This window comes from Malassezia japonica, chromosome 5 (genome assembly GCF_029542785.1).
Source record: "Malassezia japonica chromosome 5, complete sequence".
Taxonomy (NCBI): Eukaryota; Fungi; Basidiomycota; class Malasseziomycetes; order Malasseziales; family Malasseziaceae; genus Malassezia; species Malassezia japonica.
Window position 1 is genome coordinate 230,461 of NC_083374.1, and position 24,191 is coordinate 254,651.

A 24,191-nucleotide genomic window follows, 5' to 3' on the forward strand; every position below is an offset into this window, starting at 1 on the left:
GAATCGCATGCGCGAGAGCAGGCTCAAGCGGCGTGGCGCCCAGGTCATCGTTCAAGATACAACAGCGTAGGACGAAAACCCTCGAGTGTCCGCCCTTGACTAATATACACGTGATCCACCACGTCCCTGTGTGTCTCCCCACGTTGCAGCTATGACGGCGAGCCGTGTGGTATGTTCCAGTGTTGGTTAATGACAGCAATGTATTGCGGTACTTGGAGCACGCAATGTGCCGTTATTCTTGCAGTCCGAGTCCAATAATGACAAGGAGAGCACAAAATACTATTTCCTCGCGCACAGTGCATTGGATATCGTGGAGGAGCGAGGTGGGTGTCTAATGCCTATTGACCCAGCGGCGCAACACACCAATCCCTACCTAGGCCTCTTGATGACTATCGAAGATACCATGATGTATGTTACCCGTCCAAGCTGACTTTAGCTATGGTTATCTGACTCATACCAACATCAAGCTGCTGCTCATGCTCCAGTTGCGGGAAGACCCAGTCCCAGATTCCGATGTCTTGACCATTTTCCGAGCAATCCGGGATGCATATGTGTCATACGTATCGAACCCCTTTGTTAATGTGCAGCCGGGAGAGTTGCCGGGTAGCAACGCGCAAGCGAACCTAGTGCCGCCTAGCGCGCCGTTAAACATGGATCGTGACAGTCGTGCTATTACAAGTGCAACATTCGAAAAACGGATCAAGGCCATTGCAGGGTGGACTTCAGCGCCGGCTGCATAGACTGTATATGACACTTGGGACCTAAGGACTGGTAATGCTGAACACGTCATCATTCATTCTCCTCCAACTAAGGACCTATGTTCTAGTGCACGAATGGTGCTATTCAATCCTTTGTACACACTCTTGGGCTTTGCGTACCAGTTGCAAAGCACCTGTACGTATCCGTTTGTCAGCCAACCCCACGCCAGACTTTCGGTCACGTATTCACCATCCTTCCTATGGAAGTCCGTGATGAATACAGACCCATATCGTGTCTTTCCACTTTCTGTAGAGCCGCCTTGTGAACAAGTCCGCTTGTTCCTGCCGAGAGCCCAGAGCGCGCGCACAGATACGGGTGGTACATTCGTACTCCACAAATAATTTCGCAAACCTCTCCTTAGCTTTGTGCCGCAACGGAGTGACGGCGCCTCTGACGGATGCGCACGTCCTTGCTGCCGGCCTATGACTTTTCGTATTAATGTGTTTGCGGCATGCCGTACAGGCATGCCACGTACATCTAGCCCATCTCAGCATGCTGGGATGCGACGATACCTGGCTATGAGCGCTTCTCGGCGAGCCCCCCAAACGGAGAAGGAGGCTGCCGCCTTAAGCGAGTCGATCAAGAAACTGATGCGGGGAGGTGCTCAGCCCGTTGCCATTCTCTCTGCGTTCCTTCCAGAGGATAGCGCGCACGAGCCTCCGCGTTTTATTCACGCAGCGACTCTGTCTTCCTTCACTACGGTTTCGCTCGCACCCCCACTAGTTGCCTTTAGTATTCGGCAACCCAGCCGTATCGCCGATGCGCTCCGTGCAGGCGCTGCGGTGCTTGAAGGAGAGGGCGCGTCCCCATTGCCGACCGATGCCGTGCGGCACCGGTCGATGGAGCCGCATTTCTTGGTGCACCTACTCTCTTCTGAGCAGTCGCCCATCTCGGACTACTTTGCTCAGCCAGGCGCCCAGCCATACGAAATTGGCGCGGATGTGATCCAAGAGGGGCACCCTTTCAGCACGCATCCCATGCAGCCTTCGGAGGCGGTCGATGGTCAACTCGTGCTGCGTGAAGCGCTCGGGACTATGGCATGCAGTCTCGTGTATCAGCTGGATCTTACGTCTCCCGATCTGCACGGCACTTCTGACTTTGCGAGTGGCAAGCACGCCAATGAAGTTGGCAGTGTACTATTCCTTGCCCAAATCCATGCCGTCGAGCAAGGGCCCGATTCCCCTACGCCCCGCCGCCCGCTCGTTTACTGGAACCAAAATTACTGTAAGCCGTCTAAAAGCAAGTAGATTGCTGTAGATATATAACCATCCTTGAGCGCACTCGGAGTGCACCTCAGGTCTTCTTCCGCACGCTACGTACCGGCGCCGCGCTGCCTCGCAACCCCCCGCACTTGACCCCCTCCACAAGCCGGGTCCCTCCAGTCCGACGAGGATGTCTGCCCCGCCGCCGCCGCCCTACTCGGAGCTTGACCCCAATCCAGGGCAGGTGCGGAGGCGTCCTACGCTGCCGAATCCTCCCTCCCAGGCGATGCCGAATCCGTGGGAGGCAGCTGCGAGGACTCAGAGTGCGTCGCACGTACCACCCCGCCGCACTGCGCCCGTGCATGCGCCGCCGAATGCAGTTCCCCCGCCGCGTGCAGACCCCCGCGTCGCTGCGTCTCGTCCGGAGCACCATTCCTCGTCTCGATCTGCCCCCCAGCGCCAGGTGAGCGTACGTGATGTGCCCGAGGACCAGTTTGAGCTGCTGAGAGACTATGACACGATCTTCATCATCGACGACTCTGCCTCGATGCAAGTCAACGAGATGCCGGATGGCTCAATTGGCCCTAGTCGCTGGGATGAAGCGCGTGATGCGCTTTGTGGGGTCGTGCGTATTGCTGCGCGCTACGACGACGACGGCATCGATGTCCATTTCATCAATGACAAGCGCAGCCTGTTGCGCTGCAGAGACCCCCGCATGGTTCAGCAGCTCTTTCACGAAGTGCGGCCTCGTGGAGCGACGCCGACTGGTGGCCGATTGGAGTTGCTCCTGCTCGACTATATGGATGCGATCGAGTACGCTGCGCACAAGAACAAGAAATACGGTCCTGGTACCGTGAAGCCGCCCAAGCGGCGCAATGTACGTCGCTCGTCTCACGCAGTATGTCATCATTACCGACGGGGCTGCGACCGATGATCCGGAGAGTGTAATTGTATCGTGTGCGCAGCGCCTGGACGATGGCCGTTTTCCCCTGGCGCAGATTGGTATTCAGTTTATTCAGGTCGGCAACGACCCCCGCGCGACAGAGGCGCTGGTTGACTGTACGTCCCCCTACTGACCGCAGTGGATGATGCTCTGGCTCATGTACGCAACCAAACTGACACAGCAATATCGCATTCGAGACATGGTCGACACGGTTCCCTTCCAGTCGATGCAGCTCAGCTCGCAGATGATCTTCAAGGCGCTGCTGGGCGGCATCAACCGGCGACTGGACCGCCAAGCGCCCTCTATGGCCCCGCAATCTTCCTCACGCGCGTCGTCTGAGCGTCGCGCACGCCGTTCTGGTAGATAAAGTTTGTCCTACCCGCTACACGCGCTGGTCCTTGAGCGACTCGGACTTTTCCTCGTCGGTGAACATACGCGGCTGAAAAGTCAGTGAATAGCAAAACATACAGGCAAGTTGCGCTCCCTGTGGTTAGTTGAGTCATTAGAGCAATACGCACCACTTGGTTCCTCCCACGTACGTCGGCGCTGCGGTCAGTCTCACTCTTGCGCCCATACGTACGCTTGTATGGGTCAGGGTGCTTGCGGCTCGCAAGCTTCTCCTCAGCGCGGTTGAGGATCGAGGCGAGCTCCCTGGGGTTCCGCACGTTGCGGTTGTGCTCAAACTCGGCACGGATGTGCTGGGCGTCGGCGCGCCACAAATCGCGACGGATATTCCAGTCGAGCGAGTCGCGCAGGAAACGCCGGTAGAGAGAAGTAACATACTGCTTGTGCAGCGTGCCGAACGCCGAAGGCGCGGTAGTCTGCCGGGCCATCGTTCCAAACATCGTGCCCGAAAAGCTGAGAAATGGAGCGGTGCCCGCCGGCCGTCGGTCCAACCACAGGTCACGTGATACTCCGCAGCTTGCTCGACACCATGAACGATGTGCTGGGTGCGCTCTTTGCGCTCTTCGTGATATGGTTCATTCTGAGGTTCATTGGAGGCGGTGCGTGTAGCCAAGAAACTAATATAGGCAGCGGTGGTTCCGGAGCCATGTCGCCGCGCGATTCGCATACGACGCAGCAAATGGTAAGTGCCGAGGCTAATGTAGGTCGACACGGTCAAGGCCATGTTCCCTGATATCCCTGAAGTGTCCATTCGGTACGACTTGCTTCAGTCGGGAAGTGCAGAAGCGACGTGCGACCGTATTTTGCAGGACGGATACCTGCCCATTGTACGTGACGCGCCTCACACAGCCTCCCCCACACTTTCCTGGCGCCGCCGAGCTCCGGCGGCCGCCTGCGACGCCGCGGGCCACACCAAGTACCGCGGCGCAGAGCAGCGCACCATCCACGACGCAGGGAAGCACGCCGAATCTCATTACGCGCTACAAGCTGGACGAGCGTGTGCAAAAAGAAGACGCTGGCATGGCGCCGGCCAGCAGCGTGTCCCCCCCCACTCCTGCTGTGGACTGGAACGCGCAAGCAAAAGATCGCGAGGCGGCCCTGAATGAACGCAAGGCGCAGCTGATTCTCCAGGCACGTAAGCGCATGGTCCAGCGCAAGGCGAGCGCCGAGTCCCACGCGACGTGAATGTACTTAATTGGGCCTATATAGACAATGGCTAGCCCACCATGAACTAGAAACCATTCTCTTACGCCTTGACGAGCTGGATTAGACACGTCACGTACCTTGAACGACCACGAAAAGTCGGCGTACACCACGCCGTCGTCGTCGATGATCCTACTGCGGACGCTGTTGGTGCCGCTGCGCGCGAGCATTCCGCTTGGCGCCTCGCTCGGGGCAAAGCGCTTCACGTACGGCTCTCCACGGGGGGGATACGACCCAATCATCTCTTCCATGCGGTCGACCGGCAGGCCCGCACGGCGCACAACGTGGAGGTACTTGAGGCCCGAGAGCACTTCGCGGCCGACGCTGCGTCAGGACAGGCACGTACGTAAAGTTGATCACGACCGCGTACTCGATTCCCTCGGGGATCTGGAGGGGGTTCTTGCTCACGCGTTCCAAGTCGCCCGGCTGATCGAGCTGGATGCCGATGCTCCCCGACGGAATCTTGTCACTTTCCAACGCGAGCGAGTGGATCGTGAGCTGAATTAGTCTCGCTTCTTACCTTGGGCTCATTCGGGTTCGGCGCGCTTCCGCCGGCCGTGATACCGAGCGACTCTTTCCAACGACGCAGGCTCTCGTCCTCGGCATCCAGCGCTGCATACTCTTGCAGCGACTTCTTCTCGCCGGGCTGGTATCCCGCAGTGGCTATCGTTAGCCGAATCGACCTACGTGTAGGGTTCAAGTCGTCCTGAACAGCCGGGTTCTCACTCGCCATGGTGCGCACAAAGGACGCACCCCGACACTGCCTTGCATGGCCCCAGCGACGCTTACTCAGCGGGTTTATTCAGCGACCCGCCGGGTGTCGCGCAGGTTGCGACGACGTCGGAGCCGTGGTGCACGATTGGGATGCTGCGGCGCGCGACAACGGCTGCTTTGCGTGTGCACGCACGCGGTGCAGTACGTGTGCCCTTGCGGCCCCTGGCCACATCGTCGGGGCGTCTAGCAGAGAACAAGCCAAAAGACCCTGCGAAAGACGCCCGTGCCACGTCCAAAAATAGCCCGAGCAAGGCGCCCAAAGCGCATGTCGATCCATCGGCGCCCAAAGCGCCTGTCGATCCGTCGGCACCCAAGGTCGATGTGTCGGAAACCGCGCGCAAGGCGCGCGCGGCGATGGCGAAGCAGATGCGTGCCGCCGATGAGTGGCCGCACACCGCCGACGACGGCGCGGATCCGGCCCAGCCGCTGGTCAGCCCGACGGCCGAGGACCTGCTCAAACAGCGTTTTCTGCATGCACAGAAGCGTGCACCGGGCACGAGCCTCATGATGGGCGGCAGCGGTACGCCAAAAGACGTCCCGTCGTTCTTCCGCGAGGACAAGGAGAACAAGAGCGAGGATACGAGCCTCATGGGCTCGCCGAGTGCGCCGGCGCCGAAAGAGGACGCAGCCGAGGCGCCCGAGCCCCCGAAAGACGAGCCCCCGAAAGAGGCACCCAGCGACGTCCTCCCGAAAGAGATGCCCGTCTTTCAGTCGGTGGCGATGGAGCCGCCGCCCCATCACCCCCGGTATAACAAGTATGAACAGCCCTTCAACACGCACGTCTTTGTGCGGCGACTGGAGGAAGGCGAGTGGCGCAGCAAGCACGGCGCGTCGCCTCCGCCGCCCCCCACGCAAGACGGCGTGGAGAACGGGGAGCCGAGGCGCCGCCACGATCCAGCCGAGGCGATTATGGACCTGACGCGCGCACTGCTGCAGGAGCGCGGCGAGCAGCTTGCGATGGATCACCTCGACCGCAGCGACCTCGATAATCAGCTGTACCTCTTCTCCAGCGCGTTGTCGGAGCTGCGTACCGAAGTTCGTGTGCGTGCGCGCAACGATGCGGCGGCACTGCGCAGTCTCACGTCGTTGCTCCAGCGCGAAGTCGATGGCCTTTCGCAGAAACTGCAGGCGGAGATTGAGCGGCTCAAGCACGATATCCAGGTGGACATGAACCACCGCAAGACCGAGGTCAAGGACGACAACAACAATCTCGAGCTCGAGATCCAGGACCTGAACAACCGCTTTACCATCTTCCTCAGTGATCTCAAGACCGAGATCGAGCAGAGTATCAAGTGGGATGCGACGCGTCGTGCGCTGGCGCTCGTCTTTGGTATTGTCGCGATCCTTGTATGTACCCTGGCCCTGGCCGACTACTTCTCGCGTCCCGAGGTGATTGAGGCGACCAAGGCGAAGAAGAAGGGTGCTTCCGACGCCAAGGCGAAGAGTGCGCAGCGCTCGCTGCCTGTGGAACACGGCGAGGCAGACATGGAGGCGCCGCCGCCCAAGTCGGCGGAAGAATGGGGTCTGCTGCCGCGATACGATTCGGAAGAAGCCCGCTATGTATAAAAGCTGTCTAGCACATAGGCAACCCATCTAGTCCTTCAGGTTCAGCTTCTCGAGGTCGGGCGTGTCCTCCAGGAGCTTGGTCACCTTGCCGATCGCCACCGTTTTGCCCTCGTCACGCAACGTGAAGCGGCCGAGCTGGGGGTAGTCCTTGAAGCGCTCCAGGCACACGGGCTGTGCCGTCTGCACGAGCGCAATGATCTTCATGCCCTTCTTGGCAAACTGCGGCCCCCGGCGGGACTTTTTGCCCGTCTTTTTGTCGTAGTAGTGCAGGAGCTCGATGAGGTTCACCTCCTCGGACAGGGCGTGCGCGTGCATCACGGCACTGTAGCCGGCGCACATAATGTTGCGGTGCTCGAGGATGGCGAGCTGCGCCTCGAAGCGCGTCACGACATGCACCGGGTCCTTGGCGTCGGTCAGCACAAAGCCGGCCTGCACCTCGTCCATGTCTGCACCCTTGAGCTTGATGCGCACATTGTCGCCCGAGATCGCAGCAGGCACCTCTTCGTCGACCTCACTAAAGATGCCGGCCACCTCGACCTGCGTGCGGTTCGGCATGAGCACCAAATTATCGCCCTTCTTCACCTTGCCGCTCTCGAGCTTGCCGACAATGTAGGTGCCCATGTCCGCGTACTTCTCGCTGACAGGCAGCTTCAGCGACTCGTTCAGCTTGCGGTCGCCGAGGTCCATCGAGTCCAAAAACGGAATGAGCGCGGGACCGTCGTCCCACGGGCACACCTCCTTCGAGACGTGCTCCTTGAGGTTCGCACCGGAATAGGCCGACACGGGAATAAAGGTCAGGTCCGTCTTGGGGTTGAAGCCGGCGCTCTTGAGGAAGGGCAAGAGCTTGCCGATAATCTCGTCGTAGCGCTCCTTGTCCCAGTTCACCGTCGGGTCGTCCATCTTGTTCACAACGACCACCAGACGCTGCACGCCGGCCGTCTTGACAAGCATCGCGTGCTCACGCGTCTGACCACCACGCTCGAAACCAGTCTCGAACTCGCCGCGACGCGCAGAAATAACAAGAATCGCAATGTCGGCCTGCGCCGCACCGCCAATCATGTTGGGCACGTACGACTTGTGGCCCGGCGCGTCGAGCAGGGTGTAGCGGCGCTTCTCCGTCTCAAAGTACGCACGGCCGACCTCGACGGTCTTGCCCTTGGCACGCTCCTGCGACGTCGAGTCGAGCGCCCAGGAGAGGTACCACGACTCACGGCCCAGCTCCTTTGCCTCGCGCTCGTACTTTTCAAGCGTACGCTTGTCCACCATACCGGTGAGATAGAGGAGGTTGCCGCCCATGGTCGACTTGCCGGCATCGACGTGGCCGACAAAGACCACGTTCATGTGCGACTTGATCTCGGTCTCGCCAAAGAGGTCCTTGAGCGTGTCCTCGTCGGTCGCCTTGCGCGCATCGTCCATGACCTTGTCGGCGTCGACCGCGGCCTTGTCGGCGACCTTTTTCTCGACCTTGACCTGCTGCTTAACGGCCTGGCCCTTGGTCGCGGGCTTCTCGGCAGACTTCTCGGCAGGCTTCTCGGCGGCCTTGTCGGCGGCCTTTTCAGCAGGCTTCTCGGCGGCCTTCTCTGCCGGCTTCTCGGCCTTGGGCTCGGCCTTGGGCGGTGCGGGCTCCTTCTTCGCGCCGCCGAGCGAGATGCTCACGGCCTTCTTGGCGCCGGCCGGCTTGTCGGCCGCCATCGCAGCCGCCATCGGAGGGAGTGGCGCAGTGCCAGTCGTCGACGCCTGCTTCGGCGCGCCAGCGCCAGGGGCAGCAAGGCCAGCGCCGCCAAAGCCTTGGCTCGTGTAGTCCTGGCCCTGCAAGCCGCCGTTGAAGCCCTGGGCGCCAAAGCCCTGGCTCGTGTAGTCCTGCGCAAAGTCCTCGCCTACGTTGCCCTGACCGGTAAAGCCCTGGTTACCAAAGCCCTGGTTATAGTAAGCATCGTTGCCCTGCTGCTGTTGGGGCTGCGCGAATGTGCGCGGCACAAACCCAGACGCAGCGGGGTTGAATCCAAAGCTCGGGGCGTTGGGGTTCATCACGATCGAGCGCCGAGAACCCTGCGGGAGGATTTGTCTTTCTTCGCTGCCACGTGGCTCCACATGGGCGGGTGGCTTGACCGCATGCCTCCAAGCAAGTCGACCAAGGCCGCGCCGAGGCCCTCGGCCCTCGGCGAGGTGTCCGGCGCGCTGCACAAGCTCACGTCGTCGTACGAGAGCACGACGCCGGCACGCTTTAAGCTGATCGATGCGTTCCTCCTGTTCCTCTTCATTACCGGCGTCGCGCAGTTTGTGTACTGCGCGCTGCTCTCCAACTACCCGTTCAACTCGTTCATCGCGGGCTTTGCCTCGACTGTCGGCCAGTTTGTGCTCGCGATGGCACTGCGTATCCAGACGAATCCCGCGAAGGATGCGGACAAAGGCGAGGCGTCCCAGGGCCGGTACGTCGCGAAACTCACCCAGCGCGTTTGCCGACTTTCTCATTGCCTCGGTCGTGCTGCACTTCTTTGTGATCAACTTCCTGGGCTGATCTATAGATTATACTTGGTCTACCTTGGCGCGCTGTAGCGCAAATGCGGGTGTGACCCAGGCACCACTGTGTAAGAATCGACACGTACCATGCACACTGCGAGCCGACCCAGGTCCAGGTGCCGAGCTTGGCGTTGCACCGCGTATTGGGGCACTGCAGGCGCCCGCCCATCTCGCCTTCGACGAGCCCGGAGGACTCGCTCATCCACCCGAGCGGCTCCACAAAGTACGCCGAGCACTGAGGGGAGAGGAGCAGGGGGCGCTGTGTGGTTTGCGCCATCATCCCGGCGCGAATGCGAGCGAGCTGAGGGGGGAGGTGGGTATGCTCAGGCTCCTGCATGCGCGCGGGCGTGTGGCCGACGCCTTTGCGCGCCGCGTCGCGCCGGTGCGGCTCAAAGGCCTGCTCGCCTTGGCCGGGCTCGTGCACGACGACGTGCTGCTCGACGGCCAGCTCGTGGCGGCACACTTTGCAGCGCAGCTTTGTGAAGCGCTCTTGCTTGACCTCGTTCACATCGATGCGGTAGTCCGAGTAGGGGTCTGTCGGTGCCGTGTAGGGGTAGGTGCTCAGCAGCATGTCGGGGCTCACGGCCCCCTCGAGCGCGTTCGTCTGGCTCACGAGGAAGCGGCGCACGTCGCGGCTCTGCAGATTCACCATGTAGTTTTCGCGCTGGTATAGCTCGAGCCTGTGTCAGCCAAGGCACGCACTGCTTCATGAAGCCCTCGTTCGGCGCGGCGATCGGGCGCTGCCGCCGAATGAGCGCCAGGGCCTGGGCGACGCTCAGGCGCCGACTCCACATGAGGTAGGCGGCGACGATCGTGACGCTGCGCGAGCACCCCGCCTGGCAGTGCACGAGCAACGAGCCTTCCGTGCGCGAGCTCCAGAGGCCCGGGCGGCCGTCGCGCAGCGTCAGTCCGTCGATCGCATGGTCGTCCACCTCCTCGTACGGCTCCGGGTCGGCCTCCCACTCCTCCTGGAGCGCATTCGCTATAAACTTGTTCGCCAGCGCAAAGTAGATATACGCGGGCGCGTCGTCGTCGTCGTTAATCGGCACGACCATGCGGTGGTCGTCCGGAATTTCGCGCGTGCTGTCGCCCTCCGCGAGCGAAATGTCCTTTGGCGGCACGGGCGGATTGCGCAGGCACGACACCACCCATTGGATGTTGGCTTGCTCGAGGTAGTCTGCCTCTAAGCACGAGGGGAGCTCGCCGATCCACAGGTGCGGCACCACCTCGTCCATCCTCCGTCGTGGGCGCTCCACACACCCCACCTTCGGCCGATGGGCGCCGTGGGCGCTCGGGGCAAACGAGAGGGGTATGTGGCTACAGGGTATCTACGCTAGACGGTGCGCGAGCCGCTACCGACGCCGACGCCGGCGGCTACGCGCAGCAGTTCGCGGGTCTGCATAAGGGTGCGGCCGAGCATGTTGCGGCCGCGGCCGATGGCATTCGCCGACGCCGCCGAGCCCCAGAAGGCGTCGTTGGGGCTCGCGTGCACGATCTCTGCGTCGCCCGTTTCCAGCAAAGCGATGCGAAGCTCAGAGTATTGCGTGAATTTTGTGAGGAGCACCATGCGCATCGCCTGCACGTTGGCGCCGCCTTTAATCCAGTCGGAGCGGACGTCCTTGGCATGTGCACGCGCAATGTGGATCGCGTCCAAGGCGTTGGACGTCTTGCGCACTTTGACCGCGAGATCGGGGCGGTGCTCGCTGAATTTTTGTGCCTGGAAGAGGTGCTCGGCGGTGGGGTAGCGCACGCCGTCCATCACCACGGGGTAGTTCGCGCTGTTGCTCAGCCAAAAGTAGGGCGAGTCTTTAGCGAAGAACTCGATTTTGTTTTCCGGCTCAGAGTTGCGGCGGAACGGGAGCAGATCGCCAGTCTGTGGGGAAGTTGAAGCGGATGTGGGGGCCTCGCTCTCGGCAGGTGATAAGAGCACAGGTGGCGCGAGCGTCGCTTGTGGTTCCTCCTGGGGCGCCTTGGCGTCCGCCGCGGGCACGTCGATGGGCTCGACGCGGCTTGCGCGGCGTGACTGGAATTTTGAGATGAACTTCTGCATGTCGTGTGCCCAGCAAAGTCCCTAGGGTATGCAGGGCAGAAAGACGCTTGACAGCCTGCCCTCGCTGCGCGGCCAAACGCTTCTTGCATCAGCGGCGGCCATGACGTGCTACGGACATCTCCATCACGTGGGTGCGCCTGCTGGAGCCGCGGCCGGGGGCCGCGGCCGGGGATCGTCGTGCTGTGGACAGATCGATGTCTAGCATTTTTGGCGTATACGTCCGACTACAGGGTATGACAAGAGCACCTCTCGCAGTGGGACGGCACAAGAGAACAAGAAGATGGACAAAGTACATAGCAGCGCCAGCCCATGTGTACACTGCGCCTGTCGTCGTGCACACGACCCTCATGCATAGCATGCGGCAGCAAGTGCGTCACAGCATTTCGTAACAGTTGCTGCGACAATCACATAGGCGGCGGCATGACAATCATGCCAGCCAGCTTCTTAGATCGAGAAAGCGACGTCCTTGCCGGTGAGCTTGCGGTAGACGCTCGAGAAGGTCTCCAGCTTGTACTCGAGGCTGGTAGCGTCCTTCGAGTCGAGGGCGCAGCGGATCAGCTTGCTGCCGTCGGTAGCAATGCGGGTGCGCTTGGCAGTGATCTCGGTGGGGAAGACGAGGTCCTCGAGGATGGCGTTGTGCACGGCAGTGAGCGTGCGGCTGCGGGGCCGGGGCTGCTTAGCGCGGCTGTGGGGGCCCGGCTTGGGCAGGATACGGCGCTGGCCAACGAACACGACCTGGTGGTCCGAGAACTTCTTCTCCAGCTCACGGGTTAGCCTGATGGTTAGCTCTTGCTTCTTTTCGCATATACATACCGCTGCTGGATCTTGTGGAAAGCCTTGAGCTGGGGCATGGGGACAAAGACGACGTAAGCCTTCTTGCCGCCCTTGACATCCACCTCCTTCACGGCGCTGATCTGGAGGGGGCGCAGGTCAGCCTTGAGCTCCGGGACGTGGTTCTCCAGGTCAATCAGAGCCTGGCACACCAGCGTCTCGGTCTCAGTGGGGGAGCCGGCAGGCGCGTTCGCCGTACGGAAGATCTTCTGAGCAACAGAGGCCATCGCGTTAGTGGTGAGAGACAAATGCTTCGATCGCAGAGCCCTAGTTGCACGCGGCCGCCAAAACTATCCATTTTGAGAAGTATGTCACGTGAATGAAACAGGAGGGAAACAGGAGAGAAGTTTGCACGTGGCATTCGTAGCCGACAGCGCAGCTGGGTGTGGAGAAGCACGGCGCACCGCCCGGCCGGCCAGAGGACTTCGCACACTGCTCCCCTGCCGGGCCTGTGGCCATCCTGGCGGCAAGCTTCCGCCTCCTAGATCTCATAGAAAGCCACAACATTCCACTGCGAAACTACTTAGTAGACCTCGAGCACATAGCGCTCGTCGTCCTTCAGCGACTCGATCTTGGCCTCGGCCTGCTCCTTGGTCCAGCCACGCTCCACGAAAGCGCTCACGAGCGCCTCCTGGATGTCCGGCACGGGCCAGACGGGGCCACAGAGCGTAAAGATACCCTTCCTTCCCTCATCGACGAGTGCCTCAGCCGCCTCCTCGCTCTGGTCGTTTACCGAGCCGAGCTCCGGCGCAAGGAACGAGGTCAGCATGTGGCCGTCCTCCTTGATCTTGTGCTGGATGTACACCTTCTTCTGCTGGTCACGCGAGAAGGCGAGACCGAGGTGCGTCAAGAGACCGTCGCTGAGGTACGCCTCGAGCTCCTCGCCGTACAGGTACTCTTTCGCCTGGTGACGCGAGCCAAAGTAGTAGTACAGCGGGCCGACCTCCTTGCCGAGCGAGCGCTGGTGCGCACGCGCCTGCAAAAACGCACGGAAAGGCGCGGCACCCGTACCGAGACCGGCCATGATGATCGGCTGCGTGTCGAGCGGCGGCAGCTTCATCACCGACGGCTTGATGCTCACCGTGACCTTGGTGCCGGGTGTGAGGCGCGACAGGTAGCGCGTACACTGGCCGAAGCGCAGCGAGCCACGCGGCGTCTTCCAATCGACCGTGACAATGAGCAGGTGCACACTGTCGCCGACGGCGACCTGTGCACTGGCGATCGAGTAGTGGCGCGGCTTGATCGGCTCCACGTTCTTGATCAGCCAGTCGATCGTCACGCGCGCGGTCGGGAACATGTGCAGCACGTCGACGTAGGTCACCGTCTCGTCCTCCGACAGCTTGCGGAAGGTGCTTGCGCCCTCCGCCGAACTGATGAAGCGCAGCCAGCGCTCCTCGTCCTTGCTCGCCACCGCCTTGCCGAGCGCCTCAAAGAAGCTCTTGGGCGGCTTGCCAAAGATGTCGAGGTTCTGCTGCAGCACCTGGTACACCGTCCGGCTCTCAAACTCGCCGGGGTGGATCACGCTCGGGGCCGAGACAATCTCCTCGGGGTTGTAGCCGCTCCAGCGGATGAAGCGCGCGACCTCTTCGTCGTCGTTCCAGCCGTGCACACCAAGCGCCTCGCCGACCTCGTACTTGAGGCCGGTGCCCTTCGTGTCGAGCTCCATGTGGAAGAGGTTGCGGTCGTAGTCGAGCGGCGTCAGGCGCTTGTTCACGCTGACCTGCACGTTGTATGTCTTCTCGGGCAGGTCGGGGCGCGAGGCGTGGTCGTCGAGATGGTACGCCTCGCGGAAGAGCATCTGCCACGCGGCAAACGCCCACGATGCACGCACCACCGCCTGGCCCTCGTCGTCCTCGGCAGCCTTGGCCGAGAAGGCGTTGTAGGTGAGGTGCGCAGGGCGGTGCTGCAGCGCCTCCTCCTCGCCCTCGGCCGGGGTGGCCGAGGCAAAGGACGAGGTGTCGACCGCCTTGGTGCCCTTCTTGGCCTCGGCCGCGGCCTCGGCGTCGACCACGCTCGCGACCTTGACGAGCTTGGGCAGGCGCTGCGACAGCGCATTCTTCGGCGAGGCAGTCACCGCCTCGACGAGGCTCGCGACCACGGCGCCGGGCGCGGCCTCGGCGACGCCCTTGCCCTTGCCGCCCTCGGCAGCCTTGGCGGCGTCCACGACAAACACAGACACGTTGCGCTCCGCCAGGCGGCGCTTGTCGGCCGCGTACAGCGCCCCTTCGACGTCCTCCTGCGTCCAGCCGGCGGCGTTGAAGAGCACTGTCCCGTTCTCACGCACAGCGTCGAGCACGGCAAAGTTCTTCAGCACCTCGCTCGGCTCGTTCACGACAAGCGCGTGCGACGCGCCGTCGCGCGCCAGCACCGGCATGGGGATCTCGTCGGCGCGCTCGGAGAACACAAGGTCCGAGCGCACCGAACCCGTGCCGTGGAAGTTGTCAAAGCGCGACAAGAGGCGCACGTTCAGCGAGGCGTTCTGGCCAAAGAGCGCATCGGCGAGCAGCGGCGCAGCCGACGTCGTCGTGCCCTTGTCGCTGCCGACGATCGTCACGAGCTGCGCGCTGGAGAGCGCAAGCAGGTCGACGAGCTTCGCCTGGCCGCTCTCGGCCTTGTCCAAAACGCTGCGCAGGTTGATCGGGCGCTGCGACTCGGCGGCCGCGACGAGCAGCTCGTGCCACGCGGCCGGCGCAAGCTCCTGGCCGGGGGCGAGGACGAGCGACTGGATGCGCGACGTGCCGAGCTCGCCGCTGAGCGAGGCGGCAAGCAGCTCGCTGTAAAGCGGGCCGCCGACAGTGGTGTACGCCTCCTCCACGACACGCACGACCTTGGCACTCTCGGGGAGCACCTTGCGCAGCGCCTCGGTGCTCCACGGGAAGAGCGCGCGCACGCTCACCACACCGACCTTGCTGCGGAGCGCAGCAGGGAGCGAAACGAGGAGCGCACGCGCCTGGAGCGCCAGCGAGCCGTTCGGCAGCACGAGCACCGTCTCGGGGGCCGCAGGGCCGGTGTACGCAAAGGGCTGCACCGGCTTCGGCGCGGCAGCCTTGGGGCCCGGCACGACCGTGCGGCCGACCTCGCTGCCGGCAAAGGCGCCGTCAAAGATGTGGACGAGCGGCTTGTCGGCCTTGCGCGTGTATGCGTAGCGCGTAAACTCGACGGCCTCGGCGCGCGTCGAGGAAAGCACGACCTCGAAACCGGCCTCGCCAAGGAGCGCGGCGGTGGCGAGCGTCGCCGCGTAGTCATTCGTCACCTCGAGCTCGTCGGACGTGGTCTGGCTCGCGCTCGAGACGTGCACGACGAGGTCCTTGCGGTTCTCCGTCTGGATGCTCGCCAGCGCCGGGCCCATCGCCTGGAAGCCCTGCGCGTTGATCAGCACCGTGACCGGCTTGGGCGCTGCGCTGACCGGCGCGTCGGCGGTGCCTTCGCCGAGCAGGAAACCGGCGATGGCGCTGCCGGCGCCCGCACGCGCCTGCATCGCGTACACCTTGGCGCCCGCACGCTGCTTGTGCTGCTCGGCAGCGGCGCGCTCCTGCGCCTCGCAGTACGCGCCGAATCCGCCCGAAGCGCCGCTCTCGTAGCTAAACACGACGTTGCTGTTGTGGTAGGCCAGCAGCTCGATCGCAAGCAGCGAGTTGATGAGGATCGGCTTGTCGAACGACGCGGCGGCCATGGCGTGCGTGCTGAGCGCAGCGTGCGCCTCCTCGAGGTCCATGTGCGTGGCAAGGGTGCTGACTGGAGGCAGCTGGCCGCGCGCCTCGTACGGAATACCCATCACGCCGTACTCGTCATAGAGGGGGTCCGACTCGGTGGCGGGCGAGACGAACAAGCCGTTGGCCTCCTTCTCGTAGGGGGTGTCGAGGATCGCTGCGCTCTTGGCCGCGGCGGCGTCGGACGTAGGCGCGGCGTCGGCCGCGACACGCTTCTGCGCCACCATCGAGCGCGCAAGTGTGTACAGGCCGGCGCCGACCAGCGCGCCACCGGCGAAGAACGCGGTGTTGTTCAGCGCAGACGATCGCGAGGATGCCATGCTGAGAGAAGACAAGGGGCAAACGTTCGTTCTTCGGACCACGCCAAAAGTGTGCAACGCGTGCGCAGCCAATCACGCCACAGATTTTGCGGGCCTCCACATATTGTCACGCCATCGCAAAGTGCGCGGCGAAATGGCGCAATGGCGAGTCCTGTGCGCCCGGCGGCGGCGTGGACTGCGAGTAATGCTACGTAGGTGTAAGTGGTATAGCATAGTACGGTATTGAGGTGAAGAGATGAGATATAAACAAACAGTCGATGACTATTGAAAAATAAAAACATGAAAAAGAGCGCTGTTGCTACAGCGCCAAAGTGCAGCCATGCTATCGTGCCATGTACTTGTCGCCCCACCATTTTATCTTTACCGACTCCCTGTCCCTCCATTCCCCTCTCGCCCAGCATCCCCCTATGGACGATCGATCGCCCTCTGACAGTCGGCGTACGGGGCCTGCCGGCGTACTGAACCGACCCCCTCCTGCATGCAACTTAAATGGATGCGCCTTGCATGGCTGCGGCCCGATCACCTCGGCTCTTTCTCGTGGCTGCAGGCATCCGGGGTGGAGCCGCAGCTCCATTCAATTTTCGGCCACCTTGCGCGAATTTGATTGGCTTATGTCAGACCCGATGCAGCCTTTGCTGCAGGAATCGGTAGGGAGTCTGGGGTTTGCCTCCATACGCCCCAGCAGAAGCCGCCGCTTTCGCTCGTGGCAAGAAAACCGAGGACGCAGCGATTGGCAAGCAAGCCACTTGCCTTCTCACCTTTTCTTGCGCGGGGTGCATTCCTATCGGTCGCGCACTTGACCACGCCCCTCCCCTTTGCTTCTGTACCCCCGCTCTTTAGCCTAGATCGTGCACCTGCGACGAGCAGAGTGCGAGAAGCCAGGCACGATGCGCAAGGCATTTAATCCATCGAAGCTGATGGGCCTTAAGGGCAAGCGCAAAGACGCTGAGCCCACTACAGATCGGTCCTACAGCCTCCCTGTTCCCGAGGCGACTGACGAGTCGGCCACCGGTGCGCGCCGCTTTGGCGGCCCGTCGACCGCGGCCGTCGCCGCTGCTGCTGGCGGCGGCGCGGGCGGCGGCGCGGGCGGCGCTGCAGCCGCGACGCGCGCGCACGACCAGTACTCGGATATCCCCGAGGACGACGAAGAGGACGAGGACCTGTCCAGCACATACGATTCGCAGGAGCCCGTCTACGAGGACGACGAAGAGTACACCGACGAAGACGAGTACTCGGAAGATTATGACGACGAAGAATACACCGAGGACGACTACACGCAGTCGGGAATTGCTGACGATGACGAGTACGATGACGAATACGACGACGAGTCGACGCGCCCGTCGGGCGACTATACCGACTCGGCCCGCCCGTCGGGTGACTATACCGACTCGGCCCGTCCTTCGGACGACTACGACGACATGAGCGAGTACTCGCGTGAAGACGACGCTCCTCTTGACGACGAGGACGACGAGGAATACGCAAGCACCGCCGAGGGCGATGAGCTTGACGACGAGTACCTCGACGACGAGAGCGTCGCGTCCGATCACACGATCCCGGCCGCCGGCGAGGATGAGCCGTCGCCGGCGCTCCTCGGCGCAGGCGCCGCGGGTGCGGGCGCCGCGGGCGCCGCCGCGCTCGCGCAGCAGCAGTCGGGCGGCAAGTTCCTGCGCAGCTTCCGCCGCAAGCCGAACCCGCCTGCGGACGCGCCGACGACGCGCAATGCGCTCGGCGCGCAGCGCCGTGGCTTCCTCACGCGCCTGCAAAAGATCGGGCAGCGCCAGCAGCCGGAGCGCTCGACGAACAAGGAGCCGGACGCGTTCCGCTCGAACTCGATCGTCGGCCGCTCGCGCGGCGCGGTCGCCGACCTCGAAAAGCGCAACTCGGTCACGCGCTCGGGCACGCCGCGCCGCAACGCGTCGGTGCAGCGCAAGGATAACGCGATGGGCTTGCGCGACCGTGCCGAGCTCGCCGTGATGGGCGGCTCGGAGGACGAGGACGCGGCGTACGTCAACTATAGCAGCCGGAACAAGGAGGCGGCCGCCGGCGCGCCTGGCGCGGTGCCTTCTGCGGTGCCTGCCGCTGCGGTGCCTGCCGCTGCTGCGCCTGCCGCTGCTGCGCCTGCTGCTGCTGCGCCTGTTGCTGCTGCACCTGCTGCTGCTGCACCTGCGCCGCGCACGCTGCCTGTGCCGCCCGCCGCCGCCGCTGTGCCTGCTGCTGTGCCTGCCGGCGGTGCGGTGCCTGCCGGTGCAGTGCCCGCCCGTGCGGTGCCCACCGGTGCGGCGCCTGCCGCCGCGGCCCCGTCGATCCAGAGCCGCGTGCAGGGCTCCGAGTACACGAGCACGTCGATGACGCCCTCGCGCCACCAGACAATGACGGTATCGACCGATGGCGAGTCTGATCTGAGCGACTCGGAGTACGTCCCGACGATTCCCGACAGCAACCGTGCGACCGAGGCGTTTGAGCGCTCGCCGGTCGACGCCCCCCCCTATCCCGGTGCGTCGCCGGTGGTGCCCACAACGCGCACCGCGCCGAGCGAAGAGGTGCTACTGCGCGACGAGACGCGCGGCCGCGTACCGCAGCTTGTCGATCCCTTTTCCAAAGGCATGTCGCTCGGCCGCTTTTCCAAGGACATTGGCCGTCCGGAGAGCATCGAGCCGAGCCTCTTTGAGGCGGACCGCGACTCGGGCCAGCCCTCGAGCCCGCTGCTGCCTGCGAGCGGCCCGCTGAGCGGCCAGCGCTCGTCGATGGACGCGTCGTCCGCGTCGCGTGGCGTCGTTGGCCAGGCGCCGTACCTGCTGACCGCCTCGACGAGCTCGCGCGACGCGCCGCCGGCCGCCCCCCCGATCACCCCCTCGGCGCTGCACAGGATGGAGGACGAGGACACGGGCCTCGTTGCCGAGTACACGCCGGTGTCGCGCCGCGGCCACGCGACGAATCCGTCGGTGGGCACCAGCACCGAGTTCCAGTCGGTCGGTGCGCCGTCCGAGTACAGCGCGGCGCTGCAGTCGCCTGCGCGCATCAGCAGCCGCCCCAAGAAGGTCGCGTCCGACCTGAGCCAGGCGGAGCGCGAACGCCTGCCCCGCACGCGTGCGCGCGCCGGCAGCTCGCCCCGCGCGCCGGCCGTCCCCCCCGTGCCGCCGGTGCCTGCGGTGATCCCCGCCAAGCCCAAAAAGACCGCGCCGCCAAACTTCAAGGGTCTCGAGCACAAGACCGCCCACCGCGCGCGCCGCAACTCGTCGCGTGCGTCGCGCCGCCTGCCGCTGCCCAAGGAGCCGCAAAACTTTTTGCTCACGCCGTCCGTCGCGCCGACCGAGACGGACCCCGAGGAGGACGCCGAGGCGCCGGTGCCGGTGACCAAGGCCGACCGCTCGTGGCTCCTGCGTGACCTCAGCGCGGAGGAGGTGCACTACTTCCTGCGCTCGATTGTCGGCCAGGAGCTCGACTGGGAGCTCGACCGGGCGTTCCTGCTGACGTCCTTTGATAAGCCTGTCGGCCGCTCGCGCTCGCGCGGTGCGCTGCTCAACGACGGCGACTCGCGCAAGGACGACTTTTCCGACGAGGGCCGCTCGAGCGGCATCGACCTGGACGAGGACGAAGAGGCGGTCTTCCGCCGCGACGTGTACGAGCCGGTGGCCTCGTCCGAGACGGTCGACCTGCCGCTGCTGCGCTTCCTACTGAAGAACGCCTTCTGCACGTTCCCCTTGTTTGTCGCGCCGGAGCGCAAGGGCCGCAACCCCAACCGCCCCCCGCCGAACAAGGCCGCGATCGCGCGCTCCTACTTCTTTGCGGCGATCCTCCCGATCCTGCGCGAGATGCAGGCGCGCTCGCTCAGCGCGCCGGTTGACCGCCACGGCGAGAGCGACGGCACGCCGTTCTGCGTGATGAGCACGACGCGTGCCATCACGCTGACGCTGCGCAAGTGGGCCATTCGCTACATCACCACTGTGCTTCGTGTGGGCGCGGGCAACCCCTTCTACGGCATGGAGCAGGTGCACAACCGCCCGTGGCCGTGGCCGCCCGCGCAGCTCCTGCCGCCGGAGGCGTACGTGTCGTACCGCAAGCCGACCGACCGCCTGCGCCTCGGTGGCTTCGAGGTGGACATTGTCGCGGTGCGCATCCACTCGGCGGTCGACCGCGACTTTTTGCTGCGTATCCGCCGCCCGAATCGCCTGGACGAGTTTGTCGTGCGCAACGACACGGACTGGGAAGAGTTCCGCACCAAGCTTGCCCAGGAGCTCGGTCCGTTTGTGCATGTGCGCCCCCTGCCCCGCCTGCCGGGCCGTGCGGCGCCGGTGCGCCGCGCGCCGTCAACGCACTCGTCGGCCACGCCCTCGACAGAGACTTCGCTGGAGGACTCGGTGGAGACGTACGACGACGAGACGGAGAGCACGGGCGACTACACGTACGACGAAGAGACCAGCTCGTACCTCACTGACGAGTACGACGAGTCGATCGACGATGCGAGCACGATCGACGGCCCGCCCGCCGGCACGTCGGCCGCCGACATCCTGCGCCCCTTGTACGGCCAGCGTGCGCGCCCGCCGCCCAAGTACGAGGTCGACCGCCGCCTGCTGCGCTCGTGGCTGCGCGACACGCTGGCGATCCGCAGCGTATCGGAAAGCCAAGAGGTGCGTGCGTTCCTGAGCATCGGCTCCTTCAACGACCGCGAGCTCGACACGAACGAGCTGCTGAACATTGCCGAGCGCCGCCGTGTCGACTGCCGCCGCATCGAGGAGCGCGAAAAGGACGCCGAGCTTGCAGGCGATAATGTGCTCGGCATCCGCCGCGTGATGCACCGCATCTGGCTGGATTGCGTCGACGGCGACGGCTTCCTCAAGGCGTTTGACGCGCTGAAGGAGACGCCCGATTTTTGGGAGCTGCCCACGTCCTACCAGACGGTCGTCTCGTGGGGCAACTTGCAGATGGCGCGCTTCCTCTTTGGCGTGTTTGTGCAGGGCGACGAGTCGCGTGCAAACCTCGCGCGCGTCCGCGACATGGTGGACGCGGTGCCGTGGAAGCGCCTCGCGAACGCGATGCGCCTCCCCGCCCTCCAGGCGGTGGCCGAGTGGCAGAAGCAGTTCCTGCGCAACCGCTTTATGCAGACCATGTTCCAGATCGCGTTCGAGGACAACCCCGTGGCGATGGACGAGGACCTGCGCATCCTGCAGCAGGCGATCGGCTCGGACACCATGATCCGCAAGCTGCGCGCGTACGTCGAGTCGCCCGAGGACCTCAAGCGCCTCGTGCGCCAGCACGCCGAGCGTGCCGACATCCCGCTCGTCGCGGCGATCGTGCGTGGCTCGGATGCGCCCAAGCTGAGCAAGACCGAGGTCCAGCGCGTGATCCTCGCGACGCGCGCCTACTCCGACTTTTTGAAGACGCACCCCACGTCGGCCAAGAAGAAGGCGCATACGGACCCTGGCTACCTGCTGATTGTCAACCTGCAGCGCGTGCTGCGCCTCTACTCGCTGCACCGCGACGTGACGCAGATCCGCGGCATGCTCCAGGACCCGACGATCCTCGACGCGCTCACCATCTTCTTCGAGCCGCTGAACGACGCGCTGGCGCGTATGCACAAGATCAAGGGGATCCGCCAGGATATTCTCGATCTGCACGGCTACCTCGTGCGCCTCCTCGACCTGCTCGAGAGCCTGCGTGCGCGCATCCAGGACCCTGCGCGCTCGATCAACATGCTCGCCTCCTTCCTCGACCGCGGCACGCCCGGCTGGTACAACTTTTTGCACCGCTGGTCGGAGATCGACCCGATGGTGTTCAGCTCCTTTGCCTGGCTGCGCCACCTCGCGATGACGATTGGCGCGGGCAGCGAGGACCTGGCCGAGATCTGGGAGCCGCCGCTGGACGCGCTCCAAGAGCCGATGCCGCGTCCTGGCGACGAGGACGTCGAAGGCCTCTCGACTGCGCTGCGTGCCGCGAGCCTCGCCAAGCTCGTCGCGCAAGGCGGCGTCGGAAAGGGCGAGCAGGCGCAGCTCGACGAGACGATGGTCGCCGAGATCCGCGAGCTGGCCGAGGCCGCGCGCCGCAAGCGTGCGCGCCAGATGGAGATTGCCTGCCGCTGGTCTGCTGGCGACACCGAGGGCGACTTTTCTATCCAAGTCTTTGGCGACGGTGCGGGCAAGATGCGCACCGAGCCCTTTTTGCCGAAAGAGCCGCGCCCCGCGCCCAAGCTCACTGCGATTGAGCGCCTGCGCCGCAGCTTCCGCGAAGCGGTGTCGAGTGCCCTGGCCCGCTAATGCCTCTCGTTTTCTTTTGTATCCGTTCCTTAGCACGAATTGAATCTGACACGCACTGTGCACGGTTGACGTGATGTACAAGCTATGGCCCGAGTGGGTGTGTGACGTTTTACATAAAACACTGAGACAGTGGGTTGCGCAATGCGCTTCATGACAATCTGTAAACAGAGAATTTTGTCAAGTTCGATTCGAGTGACGATGTTGAATCATCTGGTGGGTATGGCGCCGACCCGTTTAGAACTTGAGCTCCTTGGGCTGCTCCCAGGTAAACTCGGAGCGGCCAAAGTGACCGCCAAACGCAGTCTGGCGGTAGATGGGGCGCTGGAGCTGCAGGTCGCGCACGATAATACCCGGCTTCAGGTTAAAGTTTTCGCGGATGACCTGGACGAGCTCAGCGTCGCTCTTCTTGCCAGTGCCGTAAGTGTCGACAAAGACCGAGAGGGGCTCCGCAACACCGATGGCGTACGACAGCTGGACCAGCGCACGGCGGGCAAGGCCGGCGTTGACGAGCGACTTGGCGACCCAGCGGGCGGTGTACGCAGCAGAGCGGTCGACCTTGGAGAAGTCCTTGCCCGAGAAGGCACCACCACCGTGCGCACCCCAGCCACCGTAGGTGTCGACAATGATCTTGCGGCCGGTGAGACCAGCGTCACCCTGGGGACCACCGATCACGAAACGGCCCGAGGGCTGGATGTGGTAGACGGTGCGGTCGTCGAGCATGTTGGCGGGGATGACCTTTTGGATGATCTCCGACTTGATCTTCGAGCGGAGCTCCTCGGTCGAGATGTCGTCGGTGTGCTGCGAGGAGATGACGACCGTGTCGACACGGAGGGGAACCACCGCACCGCCGTCCTTCTTGTACTCGATCGTCACCTGGGTCTTGGTGTCGGGCAGGAGCCAGGGGAGCGAGCCGTCGCGGCGGGCAGCCGACATGGCGTGGTTCAGCTTGTGAGCCAGGGTAATGGTGAGGGGCATCAGCTCGGGCGACTCGTCCGAGGCGTAGCCAAACATGATACCCTGGTCACCGGCACCGTGCGACTCGAGGTTGCCGTGGTCGAGACCCTGGGCAATGTCGGGCGACTGCTGCTCAATGGCAACCATCACGTTGCAGGTCTTGTAGTCGAAGCCCTTCTCGGAGCTGTCGTAGCCAATCTCCTTGATGGTGTTACGGATAACCTTCTGGTAGTCGAGGTTGGCCTTGGTGGTGATCTCACCAAAGACGAGGATCAGACCGGTCTTGGAAGCGGTCTCGCAAGCCACCTTCGAGAAGGGGTCCTGCTCAAGGCACGCGTCCAGGATCGCATCAGAGACCTGGTCACAGATCTTGTCGGGGTGGCCCTCGCCGACCGACTCGCTGGGGTTAGAAGTGCGCGGAGACGTACGAGGTGAAAAGGAAGTGGCCCTCAGGCAGCTCGAACTTCTGCGACATGGTGTAGTGATGGGGAGAGTTGGGAAGTTCCGTGCACACACGTTGCCTCCTCCCCAAACCGGCCCCGCCAGCGCGTAGCCAATCTCACTCGCCACGAGCGCGCCGCACACGCTGAGCACGCCATTCCTGCAGGCCGGATCCGCACGTGGGCGTCGTCCAGCTGGCAGGAGTAGCTGAGTCATGCTTACGTCGTTTTCTTCCAGCTCTGCGATCGCCGCCGACCATTGC

General features: G+C 63.6%; 14 protein-coding genes across 14 annotated transcripts; 6 read left to right on the top strand and 8 right to left on the bottom strand.

Annotated features, from left to right (window-relative positions):
- Positions 1 to 833: 833 nt before the first annotated feature.
- MJAP1_002910 (uncharacterized protein) lies at positions 834 to 2,006 on the top strand (the record flags this gene model as incomplete). The annotated part of the gene is made up of 3 exons (XM_060266842.1): positions 834 to 898; positions 1,014 to 1,028; positions 1,508 to 2,006. 3 exons carry the CDS (start codon positions 834 to 836, stop codon positions 2,004 to 2,006), a joined length of 579 nt encoding a protein of 192 aa, XP_060122825.1.
- A 145-nt stretch (positions 2,007 to 2,151) lies between these two features.
- On the top strand, positions 2,152 to 3,152 carry MJAP1_002911 (uncharacterized protein; the record flags this gene model as incomplete). The annotated part of the gene is made up of 5 exons (XM_060266843.1): positions 2,152 to 2,838; positions 2,861 to 3,020; positions 3,044 to 3,063; positions 3,086 to 3,126; positions 3,149 to 3,152. 5 exons carry the CDS (start codon positions 2,152 to 2,154, stop codon positions 3,150 to 3,152), a joined length of 912 nt encoding a protein of 303 aa, XP_060122826.1.
- A 134-nt stretch (positions 3,153 to 3,286) lies between these two features.
- MJAP1_002912 (uncharacterized protein) lies at positions 3,287 to 3,749 on the bottom strand (the record flags this gene model as incomplete). The annotated part of the gene is made up of 2 exons (XM_060266844.1): positions 3,287 to 3,343; positions 3,444 to 3,749. 2 exons carry the CDS (start codon positions 3,747 to 3,749, stop codon positions 3,287 to 3,289), a joined length of 363 nt encoding a protein of 120 aa, XP_060122827.1.
- A 206-nt stretch (positions 3,750 to 3,955) lies between these two features.
- MJAP1_002913 (uncharacterized protein) lies at positions 3,956 to 4,494 on the top strand (the record flags this gene model as incomplete). Its single annotated transcript, XM_060266845.1, has 3 exons — positions 3,956 to 3,991; positions 4,014 to 4,136; positions 4,159 to 4,494. The coding sequence occupies 3 exons, from the start codon at positions 3,956 to 3,958 to the stop codon at positions 4,492 to 4,494; spliced, it is 495 nt and encodes a 164-aa protein (XP_060122828.1).
- A 61-nt stretch (positions 4,495 to 4,555) lies between these two features.
- On the bottom strand, positions 4,556 to 5,245 carry RDI1 (rho GDP dissociation inhibitor; the record flags this gene model as incomplete). Its single annotated transcript, XM_060266846.1, has 5 exons — positions 4,556 to 4,570; positions 4,593 to 4,836; positions 4,859 to 5,010; positions 5,033 to 5,175; positions 5,200 to 5,245. 5 exons carry the CDS (start codon positions 5,243 to 5,245, stop codon positions 4,556 to 4,558), a joined length of 600 nt encoding a protein of 199 aa, XP_060122829.1.
- Positions 5,246 to 5,376: 131 nt separating this feature from the next.
- On the top strand, positions 5,377 to 6,852 carry COX10_2 (heme o synthase; the record flags this gene model as incomplete). Its single annotated transcript, XM_060266847.1, has 1 exon — positions 5,377 to 6,852. The coding sequence occupies one exon, from the start codon at positions 5,377 to 5,379 to the stop codon at positions 6,850 to 6,852; it is 1,476 nt and encodes a 491-aa protein (XP_060122830.1).
- A 27-nt stretch (positions 6,853 to 6,879) lies between these two features.
- On the bottom strand, positions 6,880 to 8,880 carry SUP35 (translation termination factor GTPase eRF3; the record flags this gene model as incomplete). Its single annotated transcript, XM_060266848.1, has 1 exon — positions 6,880 to 8,880. The coding sequence occupies one exon, from the start codon at positions 8,878 to 8,880 to the stop codon at positions 6,880 to 6,882; it is 2,001 nt and encodes a 666-aa protein (XP_060122831.1).
- Positions 8,881 to 8,964: 84 nt separating this feature from the next.
- Positions 8,965 to 9,370, top strand: OST2 (oligosaccharyltransferase complex subunit epsilon; the record flags this gene model as incomplete). Its single annotated transcript, XM_060266849.1, has 2 exons — positions 8,965 to 9,281; positions 9,304 to 9,370. The coding sequence occupies 2 exons, from the start codon at positions 8,965 to 8,967 to the stop codon at positions 9,368 to 9,370; spliced, it is 384 nt and encodes a 127-aa protein (XP_060122832.1).
- Positions 9,371 to 9,389: 19 nt separating this feature from the next.
- Positions 9,390 to 10,607, bottom strand: MJAP1_002918 (uncharacterized protein; the record flags this gene model as incomplete). The annotated part of the gene is made up of 3 exons (XM_060266850.1): positions 9,390 to 9,393; positions 9,459 to 10,052; positions 10,075 to 10,607. The coding sequence occupies 3 exons, from the start codon at positions 10,605 to 10,607 to the stop codon at positions 9,390 to 9,392; spliced, it is 1,131 nt and encodes a 376-aa protein (XP_060122833.1).
- A 98-nt stretch (positions 10,608 to 10,705) lies between these two features.
- MJAP1_002919 (uncharacterized protein) lies at positions 10,706 to 11,422 on the bottom strand (the record flags this gene model as incomplete). The annotated part of the gene is made up of 1 exon (XM_060266851.1): positions 10,706 to 11,422. The coding sequence occupies one exon, from the start codon at positions 11,420 to 11,422 to the stop codon at positions 10,706 to 10,708; it is 717 nt and encodes a 238-aa protein (XP_060122834.1).
- Positions 11,423 to 11,866: 444 nt separating this feature from the next.
- Positions 11,867 to 12,480, bottom strand: rps7 (ribosomal protein S7; the record flags this gene model as incomplete). The annotated part of the gene is made up of 2 exons (XM_060266852.1): positions 11,867 to 12,197; positions 12,236 to 12,480. The coding sequence occupies 2 exons, from the start codon at positions 12,478 to 12,480 to the stop codon at positions 11,867 to 11,869; spliced, it is 576 nt and encodes a 191-aa protein (XP_060122835.1).
- Positions 12,481 to 12,776: 296 nt separating this feature from the next.
- Positions 12,777 to 16,283, bottom strand: MET10 (assimilatory sulfite reductase (NADPH); the record flags this gene model as incomplete). The annotated part of the gene is made up of 1 exon (XM_060266853.1): positions 12,777 to 16,283. One exon carries the CDS (start codon positions 16,281 to 16,283, stop codon positions 12,777 to 12,779), a length of 3,507 nt encoding a protein of 1,168 aa, XP_060122836.1.
- Positions 16,284 to 17,170: 887 nt separating this feature from the next.
- Positions 17,171 to 22,534, top strand: MJAP1_002922 (uncharacterized protein; the record flags this gene model as incomplete). The annotated part of the gene is made up of 1 exon (XM_060266854.1): positions 17,171 to 22,534. One exon carries the CDS (start codon positions 17,171 to 17,173, stop codon positions 22,532 to 22,534), a length of 5,364 nt encoding a protein of 1,787 aa, XP_060122837.1.
- Positions 22,535 to 22,768: 234 nt separating this feature from the next.
- Positions 22,769 to 23,963, bottom strand: SAM2 (methionine adenosyltransferase; the record flags this gene model as incomplete). The annotated part of the gene is made up of 2 exons (XM_060266855.1): positions 22,769 to 23,888; positions 23,917 to 23,963. The coding sequence occupies 2 exons, from the start codon at positions 23,961 to 23,963 to the stop codon at positions 22,769 to 22,771; spliced, it is 1,167 nt and encodes a 388-aa protein (XP_060122838.1).
- Positions 23,964 to 24,191: the final 228 nt, after the last annotated feature.